Source organism: Salmo salar, chromosome ssa13 (genome assembly GCF_905237065.1).
Source record: "Salmo salar chromosome ssa13, Ssal_v3.1, whole genome shotgun sequence".
Lineage (NCBI taxonomy): Eukaryota > Metazoa > Chordata > Actinopteri > Salmoniformes > Salmonidae > Salmo > Salmo salar.
Window position 1 is genome coordinate 32,678,743 of NC_059454.1, and position 22,575 is coordinate 32,701,317.

The window sequence follows — 22,575 nt, forward strand, 5'->3', positions numbered from 1 at the left end:
TCTCTCAACCTGCTCCATTACAGCCCCGTCAATGAGAATGGGGGCGTGCTCGGTCCTCCTTTTCCTATAGTCCACAATCATCTCTTGTGTCTTGATCACGTTGAGGGAGAGGTTGTTTTCCTGGCACCTCACGGCCAGGTCTCTGACCTCCTCCCTATAGGCTGTCTCATCGTTGTCGGTGATCAGGCCTACCACTGTTGTGTCGTCGGCAAACTTAATGATGGTGTTGGAGTCGTGCCAGTCATGGGTGAACACAGAGTACAGGAGGGGACTGAGCACACACCCCTGAGGGGCCCCCATGTTGAGGATCAGCAGGGCAAATGTGTTGTTACCTACCCTTACCACCTAGGAGCGACCTGTCAGGAAGTCCAGGATCCTAGGGTCCGTAGTTAAGAGATTAGCTTTGAGGGCACTAGGGTGTTGAACGCTGAGCTGTAGTCAATGAATAGCATTCTCACATAGGTGTTCCTTTTGTCCAGGTGGGAAAGGGCAGTGTGGAGTGCAATAGAGTTGGCATCATCTGTGGATCTGTTTGGGCGGTATACAAATTGCAGTGGGTTTAGGGTTTCTGGGATAATGGTGTTGATATGAGCCATGACAAGCATTTCAAAGCACTTCATGACTACAGACGTGAGTGCTACAGGTTGAAAATGTCAGCGAAGACACTTGCCAGTTGGTCAGCGCAAGCTCGGAGTACACGTCCTTGTAATCTGTCTGATCCCGCGGCCTTGTGAATGTGACCTGTTTAAAAGCCTTACTCACATCGGCTACGGAGAGCGTGATCACACAGTCATCTGGAACAACTGATGCTCTCATGCATGCTTCAGTGTTGCTTGCCTCGAAGCGAGCATAGACGTGATTTAGCTCGGCTGGTAAGCTCGTGTCAATGGGCAGCTCGCAGCTGTGCTTCCCTTTGTAGTCTGTTATAGTTTGCAAGCCCTGTCACATCCGACGAGTGTTGAAGCCGGTGTAGTACATTTCAATCTTAGTCCTGTATTGATGCTTTGCCTGTTTGATGGTTCATCTGAGAGCGTAGAGGGATTTGTTATAATCGTCCAGGTTAGAGTCCCACTCCTTGAAAGCGGCAGCTCTACCCTTTAACTCAGAGCGGATGTTGCCTGTAATCCATGGCTTCTGGTTGGGGTAGGTACGGTCACTGTGGGGACGATGTCATCGATGCACTTATTGATGAAGCCAGTGACTGATGTGGTGTACTTCTCAATGCCATTGGAAGAATCCCGAAACGTATTCCAGTCTGTGCTAGCAAAACAGTCCTGTAGCTTAGCATCTGCGTCATCTGACTACTTCTTTATTGACCGAGTCATTGGTGCTTCCAGCTTTTAGTTTTTGCTTGTAAGCAGGAATCAGGAGGATAGAATTGTGGTCAGATTTGCCAAATGGAGGGTGAAGGAGAGCTTTGAAAGCGTCTCTTTGTGTGGAGTAAAGGTGGTCCAGAGTTCTTTCCCTCTAGTTGCACATTTAACATGCTGGTAGAAATGAGGTAAAACGGTTAAGTTTCCCATTAAAGTCTGCGGCCACTAGGAGCGCCCCCTCTGAATGAGCGTTTTCCTGTTTGCTTATGGCCTTATACAGCTCATTGAGTGTGGACAGTGTCAGCATCGATTTGTGGTGGTAAATAGACAGCTACGAAAATTATAGATGAAAACTGTCTCGGTAAATAGTGTGGTCTACAGCTTGTCATGAGATACTCTACCTCAGGTGAGCAAAACCTTGAGACTTCCTTAGTATTAGATTTCGTGCACCAGCTGTTGTTTACAAATATACACAGGCTGCCACCCCTTGACTTACAGGAGGCAGCTGGTCTATCTTGCGGATGCTGCGTAAACCCTGGCAGCTGTATTTCATCCATTTCGTCGTTCAGCCATGACTCGGTGAAACACAAGATATTACAGTTTCTAATGTCCCGTTGGTAGGATATTCGTGATCGTAGCTCATCTATTTTGTTATCCAAACATTGTACATTGGCTAATAGGACTGATGGTAAAGGCAGATTACCCACTCGCCGTATGATCCTTACAAGCTTACCAATCACTGTACACAGCCCATCTGTAAATAGCCCATCCATCCAACCAACTACCTACCTCATCCCCATATTTGTTTTTGTTTTTCTGCTCTTTTGCACATCTATTGTGTTATATTCTCCTACATTCCTTTCACATTTCCACAAATTTCAAAGTGTTTCCTTTCAAATGGTACCAAGATATGCATATCCCTGCTTCAGGGCCTGAACTACAGGCAGTTAGATTTGGGTATGTCATTTTAGGTGAAAATTGAAAAAAAGGGGCGGATCCTTAAGAGGTTTTAAAGAAAAAATCTTCATCCAGTACGATGTGAGTAATCACTGTTCTGATTTCCAGAAGCTCTTTTGATTCATAAGAGACGGTAGCAGCAACATTATGTACAAAATAAGTTACAAATAACGCGAAAAAACACACACAATAGCACTTAAGAGCCCGTAAAACGGCAGCCATCTCCTCCAGCGCCATTTATTTTTTAAACAATTGTGTTTAAAAAAAATCACCTTTATATATTACAGAATAAGAAACAAATTTCATGCTGTAGATCTCTTACCTTTGGGCAGTCTCCGCCTGTTCATCTTTGGGGAAACCAGTCCAAAAGCTGTGGCGTTTTTACATTGCACTACATGTAAGCTGGGAATCTTCTCTGCAGACGAGACAATATCCCTCCTAATTTTTCTTCCTTGTATCACTACTTCACACTTCTCTGATGTGTCCACAACAGTAGTCGACAGAGAAGAGGGACATCTCCCATTGTTCTCTATAGTGTCACTCAGGCCTTGTAAAATTCCACTGGATATAGTGTTACTTTCTCCCGACTCCCTACAGGTAACAGTGCTAACAGGAGGAATCTGGTCATGATGTCCTGGGTCTGGATGGCAGCACTGCTGGGAGACACCAGGACATAGTTCTTTACCCTCTAGTCCCAGCCTCCCCTCACATGGACCAGCCTCCTCCAGAACCGCCAGTGTATTCAGTGTATTGTCTCTCTCAAAGGTAACAGGGTTCTGAAGTGCTGAATGGTAAGACTCCCTGTACCGGCACCTGAGCTCCTGTGCTTTGGACACCTGGCCCATTCTCCTCCTCATGCAAGGGGTGCAGGGGGGCTCCTCGGAGGACCGGATGGTCCGGCCGCAGGGTAAGGGTTCCTTGAGGGGCTGGTTGGGGGCCAGGGCTTGGGCCAAGGACAGGGGCAGGGCTGGAGCCAGAGGGACACCAGGACTGTTAAGTGGAACAGGCCTAGACATGAGCGCTCTGGGGTGTTTGTGACTGTGGGCCCCACTGAGGAGCAATGCTTCTTTCTTGTTTGTGAACTCCACCAAGTCCACGTATTCCCCCTCAACCTCAGAGGTGTTGTTGCTGCGGCTGTCCCATGTGTTGGGAGACACCCAGCCTATGGGCTTAGCCATAGGCCCATCCTGATCCACCTTAACCAGCCGGGAGCAATTACTGTCCACCAGACGCAGCGACACCGCAATGCCATGTTTAGCAGGAGAGATCCTAGTCTCCACAGAGTACGCAGGTGCAGGGTGAGGCAGGACCAATGAGGGCCTGGGCCCTGCCACTACCTCCTGTTGAACAGCAGCCGGGGAAAGAGATGATGAGGCCATAGTTCTGGGTTTATCCACAAACTCAGGGAGAGTGACCTGCGCCCATGGCACCTTCACCGTGCCCTGGTCTGTGGAGAGGACACAGTGGCTAAGTGGAGTACCGTGGCGGCCTTGGTTGAGCTCCCCTAGCCAGTCCTCAGAGAAGATGCAGGGGTAGGAGGTCTCAGGGATGGGTGTCTCCTCCACCTCCACCTCCACCACCTGACCCTGTCCGTCCTCCAGCAGGCTCCGGACCACGATGCGGGCGGCCTGCTCAGAGAAGGGAGCAACCTGCAAGTAGAAGTCCCCTGGGCACAGAAATAGGGGGTTGATCGGGGCCAGCTGAATCACCACTTTCTCATGCAGGCACAGAGGCCAGCCCTCACAGCAGAACACCACATCAGAGTACTGGGCCTAACGGGAGAAAATGACAGACATTTTTTTACCATTTAATTTGTCTTTTCAATTAGCAGTACAAGACAGAGAGGAGTTGAAGGCAGTTGCAAACTTTGTAATTGAGCTAACTTTGTTTTGCATAGGTGGTCGTTATTTGAGCCTGTAGGTGTGTATGGTAAACTGTCACGGTATGTATTTTTTTGTATAGCTGTGCATCTGTGCTGATAAGTATAGCTCTGAGGTTGTTGACTCACACAGGCAGCCTGCTGAACACTCTCAAGGATGTGTTTGGCCGGGATGAGGAAGTCCAGTAGACACTGGAGGGCGTCTCCACGGAAACGTTCCTCTATTACCTGGAAGAGCTGGCTCAGGACGGTGGGGGCTGTGGCCTCAAAGGGGGGAAAGAGGGCTGAGAGAGTGTTCTGGATGGACCTGTCCAGAGACTCAGTGTTCTATTAACATAAGAGATAGCACAAATAAAGGTCAGCACAAACAAAAATGTAAATATTCAACAATAACAAAGAAAATGACCAGGAAAAGCTAAAGATAAAGATTAGATACAGGCAGGAGTTTTTTTTCTCCCACATACAGTACATTCAGAAAGTATTCATAGCCCTTGACTTATTCCACATTTTGTTGTGTTACAGCCTGAATTAAAAAATGATTACATTAATTTTTTTCTCTAACCCATCTACACACAATACACCATAATGACAAAGTGGAAACCTGTTTTCATACAATTTTGCAATGTCTCATTTAGTATTCACACCCCTGGGTCAATACTTTGTAGACGCACCTTTGGCAGCGATTAAAGCTGCGAGTCTCTTTCCACACCTGGATTGTGAAACATTTGCCCATTATTCTTTTCAAAAATCTTCAAGCTCTGTCAAATGGGTTGTAGACCATTTTTAGGTCTTGTCATAGATTTTCCAGTAGATTTAAGTTAAAACTGTAACTCGGCCACTCAGGAACATTCACTGTCTTCTTGGTAAGCAACTCCAGTGTAGATTTGGCATCGTGTTTTAGGTTATTGTCATGCTGAAATGTGAATTCATCTGCCAATGTCTGGTGGAAAGCAGACTGAACCAGGTTTTCCTCTAGGATTTTGCCTGTACTTAGCTCCATTCTGTTTCTTTTTTATCCTGAAAAATTCCCCATTCCTTAATGATTCCAAGCATGCCATAACATGATGCAGTCACCACTATGCTTGAAAATATGGAGAGTGGCACGCAGTAATGTGTTGTATTGGATTTGCCCCAAACATAGCACTTTATATTATGGACAAAAATTGAATTGCTTTGCCGCATTTTCTTCAGTATTACTTTAGTGCCTTATTGCAAACAGGATGGATGTTTTGGAATATTAAATTCTGTACAGGCTTCCTTCTTTTCACTATGTCAATTAGGTTAGTATTGTAGAGTAACTACAATGTTGTTGATCCATCCTCAGTTTTCTCATATCACAGCCATTAAACTCTGTTTTAACTGTTTTAAAGTCACTATTGGCCTCATGGTGAAATCTCTGAGTGGTTTCCTTCCTCTCTGACAACTGAGTTAGGAAGGACGCCTGTGTCTTTGTAGTGACTGGGTGCATTGATACACCATCTAAAGTGTAATTAATAACTTCACCGTGCTCAAAGGGATTTGTCTGCTTTTTTTACCCATCTACCAATAGGTGCCCTTCTTTGCTAGGCATTGGAAGACCTCCCTAGTCTTTGTGGTTGAATCTGTGTTTGGAATTCTCTGCTCAACTGAGGGACCTTTAGATAATTGTATGTGTGTGGTACAGAAATCAGGTAGTCATTCAAAAATCCTGTTAAACACTATTATTGCACACAGAGTGAGTCCATGCAATTTATTATGTGACGTGTTAAGCACATTTTTACTTGTGAACTTATTTAGGCTTGCCATAACAAATAGTTTGAATACTTATAGACTCAACACATTTCAGCTTTTCATTTTTTATTAATTTGTAAAAATGGGGTAAAAACACAATTCTACTTTGACATTATGGGGTATTGTGTGTAGGCCAGTGACAAATCATCTCAATTGAATCAATTTTAAATTCAGGCTGTAACATAACAAAATGTGGAAAAAGTCAAGGGGTGTTGTCACGGCTGTCTAGGACCAGTGGAGATGTGGAATCAGGAGCAGGAGACAGAGGGCCGGAGCAACGGTGTTTTAATAATATTAGTAACACGCAATAGCCGTAGGGCACCAGGCGCGTGGCGAAGTCTGCCAGGGGAAAAACACCTTCCCAAAATAAGCGCACTGGAAAAAAAAGCGCACGGGGCGCAGCCCGGCAATAATAATAGACAATAACAATTTACAATCACAACTGTCCTGAGTGGACAATAAACAATCCCGCACGAGAACCCCAACTGAAAATACACACTAAATAACCCCCCACTAATGACAAACACAAAACAGGTGCGAGATAGACAGACAAAACCAAAAGACACAGAAACAACGATCGGTGGCAGCTAATAGGCCGGCGACGACGACCGCCGAGTGCCGCCCGACCGAGGAGGGGCGCCACCTTTGTTAGATACTGTGACAGGTGTGAATACTTTCTGATGGCTATGGTGTCATATATCGCTGATTTGAACATCTAAAAGCAGCACTGCATCCCTTAAGGTCATAAAATACACAGTCACCATTGTCTGCTATCCTTTGATCCTGGCATCCTTCAGTATTTTTCCAATAAGATGTCAGACCCCACCTTTTTTTTCTTCCTTCATACAGCACAAGCCAATAACCGTTCACCAGAGACAGATGTTGACAACACGAGGGCAAAGTTGCTGTGGATGTCAGGGTGGCTACAGTATCACAGGAGACATTAAGCAGCCTAAGAATCATATAGGCAGATACCAATTATCCATAAACAGACCGGGGGTCTCAACTAGAAAAGAGGCCTGGTTTATGGTTTCACATTCTCTCTGATCTCATCAGACTGGCCCATCACCCACTTTTAGGCCCTGCTTAATTTAGCTTTGTGAAGGCCATGTGTCGGCTGTGGGAGGTAAATGTACATGTGCGTGTTTCTAATCTCAATAGATAGCCTCTGTAGGAGAAAACATTGTTATATGGTTTCTGGTGCAATGTGGTTACAATGCCTTGCCAAGTTACATAGCCTGGTTTCAATATAATTGCAGGGATATAATGACTGGCAAATGTTACTAGACACCACCCTCTTGATTGTTCAATTATATTTCCACAAAGAGTAGGCATTTCAATAAATATGCAAAATGTAAAGATGAAGCGATGTTATCAACAATAGGCTACATCTGTTTCCTCAATGGGAAAATATGTTGCCTGCTTGCATCTCTGTTCAGTTTGTTTTGAATAGAGAAATACCACTGTGATCATTCCACAGATCACTCCACATAACTCAATGTATCCCAGCTGTGGTGTGGAGGTGGAGAGAAAGTCTGGGCGTATCAGGATGTGACCAGACCAATCCCCTCAGACCTCATCTGGCTAACTAGACTACTTCCCATCCAGCTCTCAGTTAGAACATCTGCTAGTCTATGGTGGTGTGAGGGCTGTCTTCAGGAATGGACCAAGGTGCAGCGGAGTTAGTGTTCATCATCATTTAATAAAGAGCGAACACTATACAATTTACAAAACAAGAAACAACCGACAGCCAAACAGTACTGACAGCATAACACACTGAACAGAAACAAATACCCACAACCCCAAGGAAAAACACACACTACTATATAGGACTCCCAATCAAAGGCAACTCAACACACCTGCCTTCAATTGGGAGTCCAACCCCAATTAACTAACACATAACACAAAACTCTGCCACGTCCTGACCAAAACTAATACAATTACGCCCTCTGCTGGTCAGGACGTGACAGGTGGTCAGGAGAAAAACCTACCCTTTCACTAACCTCTGCACCCAGCAACCCAATCTGTACTCTGACTGCTCGATTTGTACACTTTTATGTAACAGTCTGACTAGGGTTGCAAAGGCAGGACATATTACTGGAAACCTTCAAAGTTTACCTGTAAACTACCAGAATTTTGGTATCTTTCAAGGATTTTTTGTAATCACAAAACATCTAGCGGACCTTTTTTACAGGTGTCTGTAATTATCTTTGGCCCTCTGCGTGGCCTTATCACATGTAAAATATATGAAATAACTAATTACGATGATTTAAAACATGTAATTGACAAAGCTGTAAAATATTATCCTAAATATCAACTTAGTGAATACCGTTGGTGTTTAATATGAGGGTTTTAGCATGAAATACTCTTTATATATTTATTTACACACCTTTATTTATTTTACTATGTCAGTATGTATTTGTTGTCAATGTTTTGGCATCAAACTGATGGAAGTTTTGAAAAAAGTAAAAAGTTGGAAGAGAACCATATGGTCTTTCTACTAGAAACTCATGGACAATATGGACACAGGTATAAAAAAATGTATACTACTGTATATATTAATACTTTAAAAAAGTTATTCAAGTATAAATTACCAAAGTTGCGATAGATTGCAATAGATCTTCTGTTAAGTACCGAAATTACTGAAGATTTTCCAGTAACTTTGGTAAAGTACCATTAGCTTTGCAACCCTAAGTCTGACACAAGATACTAGACCTCCTCTAAAAGCCTCTCCCAAGTCTCTGAAAAGGCTTTAGGGACAAGTTCTGCATATAACATGGACACTCCCTCTTGATCTCTCCAAAGACAACGGTCATTACACTTCTCGCATGACTGGGCCACAGCTCAGAGCCTTAGACACACACCCTTTGGGTACACATCAATGAGCCAACAGCGGTGGGCTCATGATTATTTACAATTGATGATGTACTTTAGCTGGGAAACACTTGGGATATTCATCTTATGAATGTTGGATCATTGTCTTGGAAAAGCTCTGTTGCCCCTGAAGAAGATAGAAACACCTGCTACATGATCTAGGGAGTTTCTATGAAAGATGTGTTTTGTTCTTCATAGTCTGAATTTTTCATACCGTTGAAGTTGGAAGTTTACATACACTTTGGTTGGAGTCATTAAAACTCGTTTTTCAACCACTCCACAAATTTCTTGTTAACAAACTATAGTTTTGGCAAGTCGGTTAAGACCTCAACTGTGTGCATGACACAAGTCATTTTTCCAACAATTGTTTACAGACATATTATTTCACTTATAATTCACTGCATCACAATTCCAGTTGGTCAGAAGTTTACATAAGTTGACTGTGCCTTTAAACAGCTTGGAAAATTCCAGAAAATGATATCACGGCTTTAGAAGCTTCTGATATGCTAATTGACATCATTTGAGTCAATTGGAGGTGTACCTGTGGTTGTATTTCAAGGCCTACCTTCAAACTCAGTGCCTCTTTGCTTGACATCTTGGGAAAATTAAAAGAAATCAGCCAAGACCTCAGATTTTTTTTTTAGACCTCCACAAGTCTGGTTCATCCTTGGGAGCATTTCCAAACGCCTGAAGGTACCACGTTCATCTGTACAAACAATAGTACGCAAGTATAAACACCATGGGACCACGCAAGATGCGTTCTGTCTCCTAGAGATTAACGTACTTTGGTGAGAAAAGTGTAAATCAATCCCAGAACAACAGCAAAGGACCTTATGAAGATGCTGGAGGAAAAGGGTACAAAAGTATCTATATCCACAGTAAAACGATATCGACATAACCTGAAAGGCCGCTCAGCAAGGAAGAAGCCACTGCTCCAAAATCGGCATAAAAAAGCCAGACTACGGTTTGCAACTGCACATGGGGACAAAGATTGCACTTCTTGGAGAAATGTCCTCTGGTCTGATGAAACAAAAATAGAACTGATTGGCCATAATGACCATCGTTATGTTTGGAGGAAAAATGAGGATGCTTGCAAGCCGAAGAACACCATCCCAACCGTGAAGCACGGGGGTGGCAGCATCATGTTGTGGGGGTGCTTTGCTGCAGGAGGGACTGGTGCACTTCACAAAATAGATGGCATCATGAGGTAGGAAAATTATGTGGATATATTTAAGCAACATCTCAAGACATCAGTCAGGAAGTTAAAGCTTGGTCGCAAATGGGTCTTCCAAATGGACAATGACCCCAAGCATACCTTTAAAGTTGTGGCAAAATGGTTAAGGACAACAAAGTCAAGATATTGGAGTGGCCATCACAAAGCCCTGACCTCATTCCCATAGAAAATGTTTGGACAGAACAGAAAAAGCATGTGCGAGCAAGGAGGCCTACAAACCTGACTCAGTTACACTAGCTCTGTCAGGAGGAATGGGACAAAATTCACCCAATTTATTTTGGGAAGCTTATGGAAGGCCACCCGAAATGTTTGACCTAAGTTAAGCCATTTATAGGCAATGCTACCAAATACTAATTGAGTGTATGTAAACGTCTGACCCACTGGGAATGTGATGAAAGAAATAAAAGCTGAAATAAATAATTTTCTACTATTATTCTGGCATTTCACATTCTTAAAATAAAGTGGTGATGCTCTTTGGGGTTTTAGGCTGTGTTTCTGTACAGCACTTTGTGACATCAGCTGATGTAAGAAGGGCTTTATAAATACAATTGATTGATTGATTGATCCTAACTGGCCTAAGACAGGGAATTTTTACTAGGATTAAATGTCAGGAAATGTGAAAAACTGAGTTTAAATGTATTTGGCTCAGGTGTGTGTAAACTTCCGACTTCAACTGTATGAGATGCAGGGCCTGATGTTGGGTCAATAGAAAACCGGGTCTGTGGCTGACCTGACCTGAAAACATTTTTCAAGCACCTTTACGGGCCTCTGAATAAAGCCCTTGTGTTACGTCATACTATGGTTGAATGAGTTGATCTCCACACTTAAAATAGCACTGCAGGGCAGGTTACTTATCAAGGCATGATAACAAGCCCTAAGGAAAGCATGACAGGTCATTCATTGGTCGTTGGAAATTTTAAAAAAGAGAAGAGCAGCCGAGGGTCTGCAATGTGGGAAAGTGGCATTAGCAGGGCTAGCACTGCCATGATTCATTGTAACTGTTATGTCTGAGCAACAAGAGAACACCCGAAGGTATAAACAGCAAGCCTGCCTAACGGTCTACTACTGAGTGCTGACATTCTGCTGAGGTAGGTCTAACACTGGGCACTAAATAAATACACATCCCATTTCTAAAATAAATGGGTCGTTTCAAATTGCAGTTTATTGCATTAGGATATCCCAGTGGAGGTAGAGTACATTCTTATATTTCAGAGTTGAACATTTCTCTTCACTAAACAGCCAACCCAAACAACTCCTTCTAAGCCAGTGGCCAAGACGCCTTTTAAGTATCCTAAAGTATTTCAGTATGAATTATCTTGTATACAAAATGTCTCTGTAATACGTTCATGGATAATGTTATTTGGCAGAGCATCTGAGCAATTTCTGACACAAATTTAACTTCAGATAGGCAAAAGCTCAATTTCCTGTGTTTGCGTCAGTTTTTATTTTTAACGTTCAACAAATTGGGTGGAGATAATGTTTAGACTCTCCTAGACCAGACTATCTTTGTAATGTCTGAGGGGCAGCTTTCTGTTGGGCATCAGGAGATAACACTGACCTGTAAGCCACCCCCAGGATGACTGTCCAAACAACACACATCATTCTCAGTGGTCCCCCAGGACAGGCAGGCACAGTTTACCAAACTAGCCAATTACAGTCAGAATCTAAGAGATCACAAATACCTAAAAGGAATGGCACACTGGACATCCTTTTGCAGCTGGACCAATAGAGGGTTGTTGTAGCATCCTATCCCGTGAATCTTTCGTATCCTACGTCTGGTACATTTTTCACATGTTTCTATTGAACATTTTATTAGGTGTGTTAGTTCTGTGTGACAGCTTTGGTTAGCCTTAATTATATCTTGATCTGGCATCCACTAAACAACAAACACATACTGACTTTTTAGGAATGCCCCAAAATGGAGATTAGGACAAAAGTGTGTATTGTTTAGTTGGGATGAGCTGCCTGTCAGTAACCAACCAAGATGCTATGAGTCTGTTCAGTTGAGAAGCTAAGTCCCTACCATGCATCCAAAGGATGAGATTTCAACATCAAGCCACAGTATACTCTTAGAAAAAAAGGTGCTATCTAGAACCTAAAACGGTTCTTTGGCTGTCCCCATAGGACAACCATTTGAAGAACCCTCTTTGGTTCCAGGTAGAACCCTTTTGGGTTCCATGTAAAACCCTTTCCACAGAAGGTTCTAAATGGAACCCAAAAGAGTTGTACCTGGAACCAAAAAGGGTTCTACCTGGAACCAAAAACTCACTTAGCACACAATGGTTGAATCAATGTTGTTTCCACGTCATTTCAATAAAATTACATTTAACCAATGTGGAATAGACGTTGAATTGACATATGTGCCCAGTGGGAAGGGTTATCCTACGAGGACAGCCAAATAACCCGTTTGGAACCCTTTTTTCTAAGAGTGTAGTTGTATTTAGAAGGCAACTCCTTCAATAAAATATGTGAATAATTAAGAAAAGTACAGTGTTGGTCATTATACAGTCCCTGTGATAGTGAGCATTTAGTCTTATAGAGATGGCAAACAATGCAAACTAACACAGCCAACTGCAAACTAACACAGCCAACTGTGAAGATAAACCCAGCAAGTTTTCTCCTTTGTAACCTCAATCAGCTGAGGTTTCTGGGCTTTGTGCCCAGATGTAGACTACTTACTGTAAATGTACCAGTGTGGTGTTGCAGAAATGAGATTCATATCTGTGATCTAAATAAATCAATGTCACTGTAACATTGTTTTCATTTACAGGCCAGTTAATAGAAGGGTCTCACTGTCGTATCACTACAGATACTTAATCAGTATCTGTCTCAGTTTAGTCCCTTTTGGGTTCCATAAATGGTTGCCCTGAGTGTAGGAGACTGACTGCTGCACATTTACATGCTAATTCAACTGTTCAGGTAAATGTCCATAAATGTATTTTTTGACATTGGCTCTTTAAAAACGGTGCTTGTGTCCATAATCATGGAACTAAACTGATAAGCAAGCTATGTACAGTGAGTATACAAAACATTAAGAACACCTGCCCTTTCCATGACATAGACAGGTGAATCCAGGTGAAAGCTATAAATCCTTATTGATGTCACTTGTTAAATCCACTTCAATCAGTGTAGATGAAGGGGAGGAGACAGGTTAAAGATGGCTTTTAAGCCTTGAGACCATTGAGACATGGGGCATGGTTTGTCTTTCACACACCCTTGACTGCAGTTCACAATGTCCACAACCTTTAAATGTTCTTCTATTTTTCTGTCTTATTGGATCATGTTGTCAGGCATGGTTTGTCTGACAGATGTTATTTTTATGTAAAATATTCTGTAACAAGTGTTGTTTTTGTGCTCAATGGTGGATCTATTCATAATTATTTAATTAATAATAAGGCTTTTTTGGGCATTTGGCTTATAGTTGGCATATAATAAATAAACAAATACACCATGACAGCGCAACACAAGGGGTGGAACAGTGGCAATGATACCCACAGGACAAACAGAATAATATTAGTTGTGTATGGATTGTGTATGTGTACCATTCAGAGGGTGAATGTGCAAGACAAAATATTTAAGTGCCTGTGAACAGGATATGCTATTAGGTGCCAGGCACACCGGTTTGTATCAAGAACTGCAACACTGCTGCTTTTTTCCCGTTTAACAGTTTCCCGTGTGTATCAAGAATGGTCCACCACCCAAAGGACATCCTGCCAACTTGACACAAATGTGGGAAGCATTGGCGTCAACACGGGCCAGCATCTCTGTGGAACGCTTTTGACACCTTGTAGAGTCCATGCCCTGACTGAGGCTGTTTTGACGATAAAATGAGGTTGGGGTGCAACTCAATATTAGGAATGTAATTCCTAATGTTTGGTATACCCAGTGTAATTAAACAGAGGGCAGAATTGAAATATAACCTCTCCTTGATAACACCTGAACAAAGTCATGATACATGTTCCCTGACGTAAATGGACCGGGGACCCACAAAATGCTGAGGGCAAATATCCTGCATTACACAGCAGAATTTACAGACAGGCATTCAATTACACACCAGTAGATCTATTCTGAGAGAATATCTCAACATCTTGACTCACCACCTCAGATCAGAACGTGCTAACGCCCTCCATGAGAACATGCCAAATTACAGTGAGAGAAAATAAACACAGGCCTAATCTGTGTGGATCTACTGTCAACCATCACTGAGCCACTGAGAAGCAGACGTTATATTTAGTTGTTTCACAAGCTCAGCAAATGGGGCATTTATTGCATGCAAATACTAATTATGATGCCTTGTCTAGCAGAATGGTTTGAAGTTGGTGGCAGACCAGTAGTCTGGCATTAGTAGTGAGCTTAAAAACATTTAATTAAAAGTGGGGGATCAGTTTCATCATCTTTACTCATCCTCCTACCTGTAATTATGTCACAGCTGAACATAGTTTTATTCTAACTGGCAGTTTTCCCTCCCCCGCATGATCACAGAGATAACAAGTACATAGAGAGCTTGAATTGTATAGTGTTCCATGAGTGACCTCAATGTTTAAGAACTTACTGAGGTAACCAGGCAAGACAGTACATCATTTTTAATGCTAAAGAAATAACTCTTGTTTTCAGGTTGTGATTCAACGGAAACATACCGGTATAATGGTCACTTCAGTTCCTAAGTCTACCTCTCCAATGTACTCTCATCCTGAGCTATAAAGAATATAAACATATAGCCATCCCCTCTCCAGAGCCTGAGTAGCACTTGAAACAGCAAAACATTAATTCAGTTATTTTTTCCCAAAGGGATCCTTTGTGCAATTCTATGTGCTGGACTCTAAGAGGAGACGCAGGGCAACAGATTCAGTGAGTGTTTTGTGAAATCACTGGGAAATTGCGAATCCACAGTAACCTGAAACCCTCACATTGAGTCAAAGCATTTTGCTGTGTAGCTAGCTAGGTGTGCAAACAGGAAGACCTACATGTGTGTTTGTAATGACAGAGATTATGGGGCCAATTTAGACATTTGAAGCATGTCCATTTAAAAAATATATATTTTAAATGATTTCCAATATGATGAAAATCCTATCAAAAAAGAAAATACAAAAACTACACACATATGAAATTGAATGAAATACAGTCAAATTAAGCCATTTTGAGCAGCAGTTACAGTACCATGTTTCCTACAGTGTGTTGGTTATCCAGTTAAGCAGGGATGTACAGAGTCCAGTCAAGAGGATAATCCTTAGACAGATGGGTCTCACAAGGTGACAAACTGACCACAGTATTCTCCAATGTATCCACATGGTCTCTCATTGCTTAGTGAAGAGGACAATACTTATAGAAACAGGAAAACTTGAATAAAATATATATATCTTTTTTAAATCTTGGAGCTCCCGAATGTTCTTCTGCTGCTGCTAATAACTCTCCCTGTCTGCTTTCTCTCTTCTGGTGTTATGTTTGTCTGCCCACAGTTTGAGAGGGGGCAGCATGACACAAGCAACTCATGCAATCATGTAAGAGCAAGGGAGAGGGAGAACGAGAGAGAGGGAGTTAGAGGGGAGGGGAGAAGTTTTCCCTCTCAGAAGGAAATCCCTTCAAGATTCTTTCTTACTTTTCTTCGGGGTTACTCTCAACTTCCATCTCACCTCTCCCTCCCTCTTTCTTTCTCGCTCCCCATCCCCTTCTCTCTTCCTCTTTCTCTCTCACACATGCACCTTTCCCACTTTTCCATTCCTTTGGCTTCCATTCCACATTCCTGTCCTCTTTTGTCCTGCAAATGAACTAAATATGCTTGTTATTATGGCACTGTGAGCAGAGAGAATGTGAAGATGGTGGATATAGATACAGAGAATTTCATTCAGGAGGACAAGCTGTGGTTTCTTCAATATCGGTAATTCCATTCTGACCAGATAACTTGACCTCACATTTGTATTTGTATTTTATTAGGGATCCCCATTATCTTCTGCCAAGGCAGCAAATACTCTTCCTGGGGTCCAAACACATTAAGACACTTATATTACACATAAAACAAAATATAAAACAGTACATCATATAACACTGTCACACCACCACATATCCACAACAAAAAATGTATGATACCACTATACAGCAATATTACATTGTACGTGCGTGTAGAGTGCGTGTGCTAGCGCCCGTGTGTGTATGCATGTGTCTATACCTGTTTGTGTGTCTCTTCGCAGTCCCCGCTGTTCCATAAGGTGTTTTTATATCTGTTTTTTTTTTTATCGGATTCTACTGCTTGCATCAGTTACCTGATGTGGAATAGAGTTCCATGTAGTCATGGCTCTATGTAGTACTGTGCACCTCCCATGGTCTGTTCTGGACTTGGGGATTGTAAAAAGACCTCTGGTGGCATGTCTTGCGGGAGTGTCTGAGCTGTGTGCTAGTAGTTTAAACAGACACCTCGGTGCATTCAGCTTGTCAACACCTCTAACAAAAACAAGTAGTGATGAAGTCAATCTCTCCTCTTTTTCTCCACAATTTCATGGTATCCAATTGGTAATAACAGTCTTGTCTCATCGCTGCAACTCCCGTACGGACTCGGGAGAGGCGAAGGTCGAGAGCCGTGCGTCCTCCGAAACACAACCCAACCAAGCCGCACTGCTTCTTGACACAATGCCCACTTAACCTGGAAGCCAGTGTGTCGGAGAAAACACCATACACCTGGCGACTGTGGACTGTGTCCAGTCCGCCACAGGAGTCGCTATTGCGTGATGGGACAAGGACATCCCTGCTGGCCAAACCCTCCCCTAAACTGGACGACGCTGGGCCAATTGTGCGCCGCCCCATGGATCTCCCGGGCGCGGCCAGTTGTGACAGAGCCTGGACTCGAACCCAGAATCTCTAGTGACACAGACCACTGTGCCACTCGGGAGGCCCTCTCCTCCACTTTGAGCCATGAGAGATTGACATGCATATCATTAATGTTAGCTCTCCATGTACATTTAAGGGCCAGCCGCGCTGCCTTGTTCTCTTTGGTCAGGTCCCTCTTTATGGTCAGGTCCCTCTTTATGGCACCTGACCACACGACTGAACAGTAGTCCAGGTGCGACAAAACTAGGGGCTGTAGGACCTGCCTTGTTGACAGTGTTTAAAAAAAAGTAGAGTAACGCTTTACTAAGGACAGACTTCTCCCCATTTTAGCTACTGTTGTATCAACATATTTTGACCATGACAGTTTACAATCCACGGTTGCTCCATGCAGTTTAGTCTCTTCAACTTGCTCAATTTCCACATTATTCATTACAAGATTTAGTTGAGGTTTAGAGTTTAGTGAATGATTTGTCCCAAATACAATGCTTTTAATTTTTGAAATATTTTAGACTAACTTATTCCTTGCCACCCATTCTGAAACTAACTGCAGCTCTTTGTTAAGTGTTGCAGTAATTTTTGTCATTGTAGTAGCTGACATGTATAGTGTTGAGTCCTCCGCATACATAGACACACTGGCTTTACGCAAGCAAGTGCATGTCGTTAGTAAAGATTGAAAATATTAAGGGGCCTAAACAGCTGCCCTGGGGAATTCCTGATTCTACCTGGATGTTGGAGAGGCTTCCAAGAACACCCTATGTGTTCTGTTAGACAGGCAACTCTTTATCGACAACATAGCAGGGGGTGTAAAGCCAAAACTCATACGTTTTTCCTGCAGCAGACTATGATCAATAATGTCAAAAACTGCCTCCACAATCTTTTCATCATCAATATCTCTCAGCCAATCATCAGTAATTTGTGTAAGTGCTGTGCTTGTTGATTGTCCTTCCCTTTTAGTGTGCTGAAAGTCTGTTGTCAATTTGTTTACTGTAAAATAGCATTGTATCTCGTCAAACACAATTTTTTCCAAAAGTTTACTAAGGGTTGGTAACAGGCTGATTGGTCTGCTATTTGAGCCAGTAAAGGGGGCTTTACTATTATTTTTTATTTTATTTATTTAACTAGGCAAGTCAGTTAAGAACAAATTTGTATTTACAATGACGGCCTACCCCGGCCAAACCCTAACGACGCAGGGCCAATTGTGTGCCGCCCTATGGGACTCCCAATCACTGGCCGGTTGTGATACAGCCTGGAATCGAACCAGCGTCTGTAGTGACACCTCTACCACTGAGATGCAGTGCCTTAGACCACTGCGCCACTCTGGAGCAAAGACTGTTCTTAGGTAGTGGAATAACTTTTGCTTCCCTTCCGGCCTGAGGGCACACACTTTCTAGTAGGCTAAATTGAAGACATGGCAAAAAGGAGTGGCAATATCGACCACTAATATCCTCATTACTTTTGCTTCCCTCCAGTCCTGGCACATTAACTAATGGACAATATCTGAACAGGATTTCTGATCACAGCTGTGAGAGATAGATACCAGTAGAAACTATTCTATTTTCATCACTAAGATTGTCTTTCATTCTATGTCTGATAGCCTATGAGACATTTAAGAGTGAAAGAGTTACGCTGCTGAGGAATTTGCTGTAATTGATCCACTGCTAACGGACTGGGGATCCTTACTGGTGATGAGCACTTGCAGGTCCAGACAAAGACCAAAATGATACATGACATCTACAGTATGTGGACTTGGACAGTCGCTGTTGCCCTCCCAGCTACCCTACTATCTCGGTATAAAGATCTGTGTGCAAACACACTCTCCCATGGACCAGCTCTTAGATATCTCTATTTGCAGAGCACACAGAGACAGATATCTCAAATGTATGCCCATACATCCTGTACTTAATAGCAGTGTGTTGAGAGATAAATAGTAGTTCTTTGAAGAAACATATTAACTAGATAACCATCTAAAACTACAGCCTGACAGACGTTCCCTCCCTCAGCCCCTTCTTAGTGTGCACTAACTGGACCATTTTCCCCTGCCTTAAATTGGAATGTTTGTTGTGTGGATAGATCTTGTTTAGACTACCAGGCGCATTATCAGGCCAATCCGTTACACAGTCAGTCACAATATGTACCAAAACCTCAGACAGGAAGCCACACTAGGGAGGAGAAGAGAGAAGATAGGAGAGAAAAGGAGAAAAGAGAAGAGAGAAGATAGGAGAGAAAAGGAGAAAAGAGAAGAGAGAAGATAGGAGAGAAAAGGAGAAAAGAGAAGAGAGAAGATAGGAGAGAAAAGAGAAGAGAGAAGAGAGGAGAGAAAAGGAGAAAAGAAAAGAGAGAAGATAGGAGAGAAAAGGAGAGAAGAGAAGATAGAAGATAGGAGAGAAACGGAGAAAAGAGAAGAGAGAAGAGAGGAGAGAAAAGGAGAAAAGAGAAGAGAGAAGATAGGAGAGAAAAGGAGAAGATAGGAGAGAAACGGAGACATATCAGGTCATTTCCTTGCCCTAACTGTGGTCTGAGGGGTGGAGCTGTTCAAAGAGACAGCGGTGTGTGATGAAAAGCCTTAAAACACACAGCCACTGAGAGTAACTTCTTAAAAAAGTGAAAAGTATGTCTGTTCTGTTTGGCTGAGTAAGCAAACCTGGGAGGGGAGAGTGAAGGCTCATACTAACCCTGACTATTGGAGAGAGGACCCCAACCAGCACATTCCTCTACACAGATTACATTCAAAGGACAAGACGTATGTGTGTATGTGGTTACAGTATATGTAAGAGATGGATATATCTACACTGCCCTACCATGCAAAAAGGCAGTAACTGCTCATTTGTTCAAAAATGAGTTAATGTCATTTTTGCAACATAAAATACATGCTTAATCATGTGGACAAGTATCCTGCCTCCATTGTATTGTGTTTTAGAGAAAATTGGGGTCATGTTAGCAGTAACTGCATAAAGTTACTGTGAAACCAAGGTAAATAAAAGCCATTTTTCTCAGTTCCACGCTATGAGCAGTTACTGCCTTTTTGCTTAGTAGGGCAGTACATGCTTCCCAGTTTGCAGGTTCATTCCACAGGTCTTATCATACGATAGCATTTCTACTCAATAAAGGATACAGCTTCTCCCTTGTGGACAACATGTAAGTGCTTACCAGGGCCTGGTAAACCATTCTTCCACAAAAATGAAATGAGCCGTTATTAAATGTACCTGCAGGCATAAAGCATATAGTAATTCTCCATTATCCCATCAAACAACCCACAGACTGGCCAAGGGGCAATGAAGTCAATTGACCCTCAGAGAGAGCATCCTAATCTATAGTGAGGATGAGCATGTGATGATTATACTCCCATATGGTTGCATTTCACCTAGCAACCTTGTGACGGTCACCAGCCAATGTGTCCTATCTACACAAGGCTTTCCTGTTGCCTGTAATATGTGTGTAATAAGCACATGTTAGTCACTTTCCCTTGGCCTTCTTTGCTTAGTTGCTCGTACTGGTGGGCAGTGCATTGCTCTGACTATAACACATAACCCTGGGGAAGTGAGGATGAAAAGTACACTGCTGCATGGTCCTCTGTCCTTGTACAACTCTCTCCCTACATCATCCTCTGCTAGGCCCCTGGCCAACACGAAAAATGTCATGCCACATCTCTGGCATATGGACTTACCAGAGTTAGCATGTTATGGCCAGGGGAGTTGTCCCTGGCTTTATGCATTAGTTGGCCAAGGCTTGGTTGACCTTGTATCATTGACCTGATAGCCCACGGGTGACCACAGTTCCACTGTGACGCAAAAGTAGAGTCAACAGTCACAGACAGTCCACAAAAAGAACACTGTCAGTAGTCTGCAGGTCTCTGCAACAGTAGCTTCAGTGGCTGTGGAATGGACTGTTTACAGTTGCAATGTTGTTAATGCTGGTCACATGGAAACAAACTGACCTCGCACCTCCTCACTATTTTTGACTTGAAAATCCATTGAATGAATGGCATGTAAGAACCAAACACTTATCTAAAGCAACCAACACCTCATTATCATTCTATAAAGCAGTTAACATAGGAGACAAAATGCCTTGAATAAGCAATCAGTGGCTAAATAATTACAATGGAGGCCTAATAAGGAAACTCAAAGCACTTTAACATTAACACTTGTTTCACTATGACAGATATGATGAGTGAGAAAAATAGACTCAGTGGGAGAGGTCTATTTTAGCACTCATCTAAAAGGCTGTGTGAGCCTCTGACCCGAGATCCTAGGCTGAACCCTGACCCTGTCATCGTAAATCACCCTCCTGTTTGTATTTGTTTCAAACGGTCTGGCCTTAAAAGCAGCTGCATCCCATTTTTAAGTTCTCGCATAGCTGTGCATGAACTTTCTTTTTTTTTTAAGCATCAAGAGTAAACCGCCGGGGGAAAAAAACTCAGAGACCACAACAGATCTCTAGATGACAATAAATTACAAAACTGATGAGTAGGAATGTAACGATAGTGAGTTACAAGAAAGTTTAGATGTGGTCAGTACTGAGGGAAAGGGAGGCATTAGGCAATTTTCACTCACAACATCCAGCTGAAATGCCTAATATAACATCCCTTTATCTAAGCAGGGGTTACTGGTGGATGAAGACTCCATGTTGCATTAGGGGACAATTCACCTCAGGGTAACCTTGAGTCGTCAGTGTCTGTCCTTCAGGCTAATTCACATGGAGCCTTGTCTTTGACTCATACATGTCCTCCAGAGTATCTCTAAAGATGCCCTCTCTACTATTAATCACCATAGACAAGCCAATCTCATTTTAACTGGAGAATCTGTTGGTGATAAGCCATCACTTTGACCCCAACCCACCTCATACCCTGAAACTAAATCTAATATGACCCTTTTCATGGATAATATAGACTGCCAAGCCTACTGGTTGTCTCTTCCCCTCACACATTCAGTCTGGCTCTCCCAGCATGTTCTTCCTGGAGCCTGCCAGGGACAAGTCTATTCCCTGACTCACACTGGCCCCTCCACCTCCTCCACTCCTCCTCCTTTCCACCCCAGCTCCCCCCTAGCTGTTCTTCTCCTTCTCTAATAGAACGATTGGACTGACAGTGTGCAGCTGCTTAAACAACACAACGGCTGAATGTCTTTCTGCTGCTGGGATGCACTCCTTGGGTCCTTATTTATAACCGGCTGCACAGGGGCAGTCCTAGTGGAGAGATACAGACAGCAACAGCTGGCAAGGAACAGAGAAAGTGGTATAGTGGGATATTGGGAAACACTGGAGAGAAGTAAGACATAGAAAGAAAATGGAAAGGAAGAATTGAATCATCATATTTCATCTGAGCTTGTGAAGCAACTCACGAATTTTGTCATACCTGGAAAGTTCTGGTGTTAGTTGTAATGGATTATAGGGAAATTGTAGCTCCCTCTACTGGGCTTCTGATGAATATAAGACCTAGTATTACTCTGTATTCTGGTGGGGGATAGCAAGAGATTAAATTATAAATGATTTATGTAAATAATGATTACAAATTATCTGGTGACCAACAAATGGTGTGAATAGTATAGTGTTAAATACCACCGCCAGAGGGTCCCCACTGGGCACACACTGGTTGAATCAAGGTTGTCATTTCAATGAAATTACGTTAAACCAACGTGGAATAGACGTTGACGTAGAGCACCAACATGTTAAGTTCATAGGAGCATGTCAAATTGGGTGTCAAATAAAAGCTAAGAGTCTATATTTTTTTGATA

General features: G+C 42.7%; 1 protein-coding gene across 2 annotated transcripts in view; it reads right to left on the minus strand.

Moving 5' to 3' along the window:
• Positions 1-15,488, minus strand: part of LOC106566904 (pleckstrin homology domain-containing family G member 4B) — a 29,304-nt gene extending 13,816 nt beyond the window's left edge. The window contains exons 1-3 of one of the 2 annotated variants that reach the window (XM_014135476.2): positions 15,185-15,488; positions 4,279-4,476; positions 2,593-4,042 (exon numbers count right to left, since the gene is read on the minus strand). In XM_014135476.2, coding sequence (XP_013990951.1) covers positions 2,593-4,042; positions 4,279-4,476; positions 15,185-15,187 — 1,651 coding nt within the window. In that variant the 5' untranslated portion in view covers positions 15,188-15,488. The remainder of the gene's footprint in view (positions 1-2,592; positions 4,043-4,278; positions 4,477-15,184) is intronic. The other variant, XM_014135477.2, reaches the window with a different exon arrangement.
• Between the last annotated feature and the right edge of the window lie 7,087 nt (positions 15,489-22,575).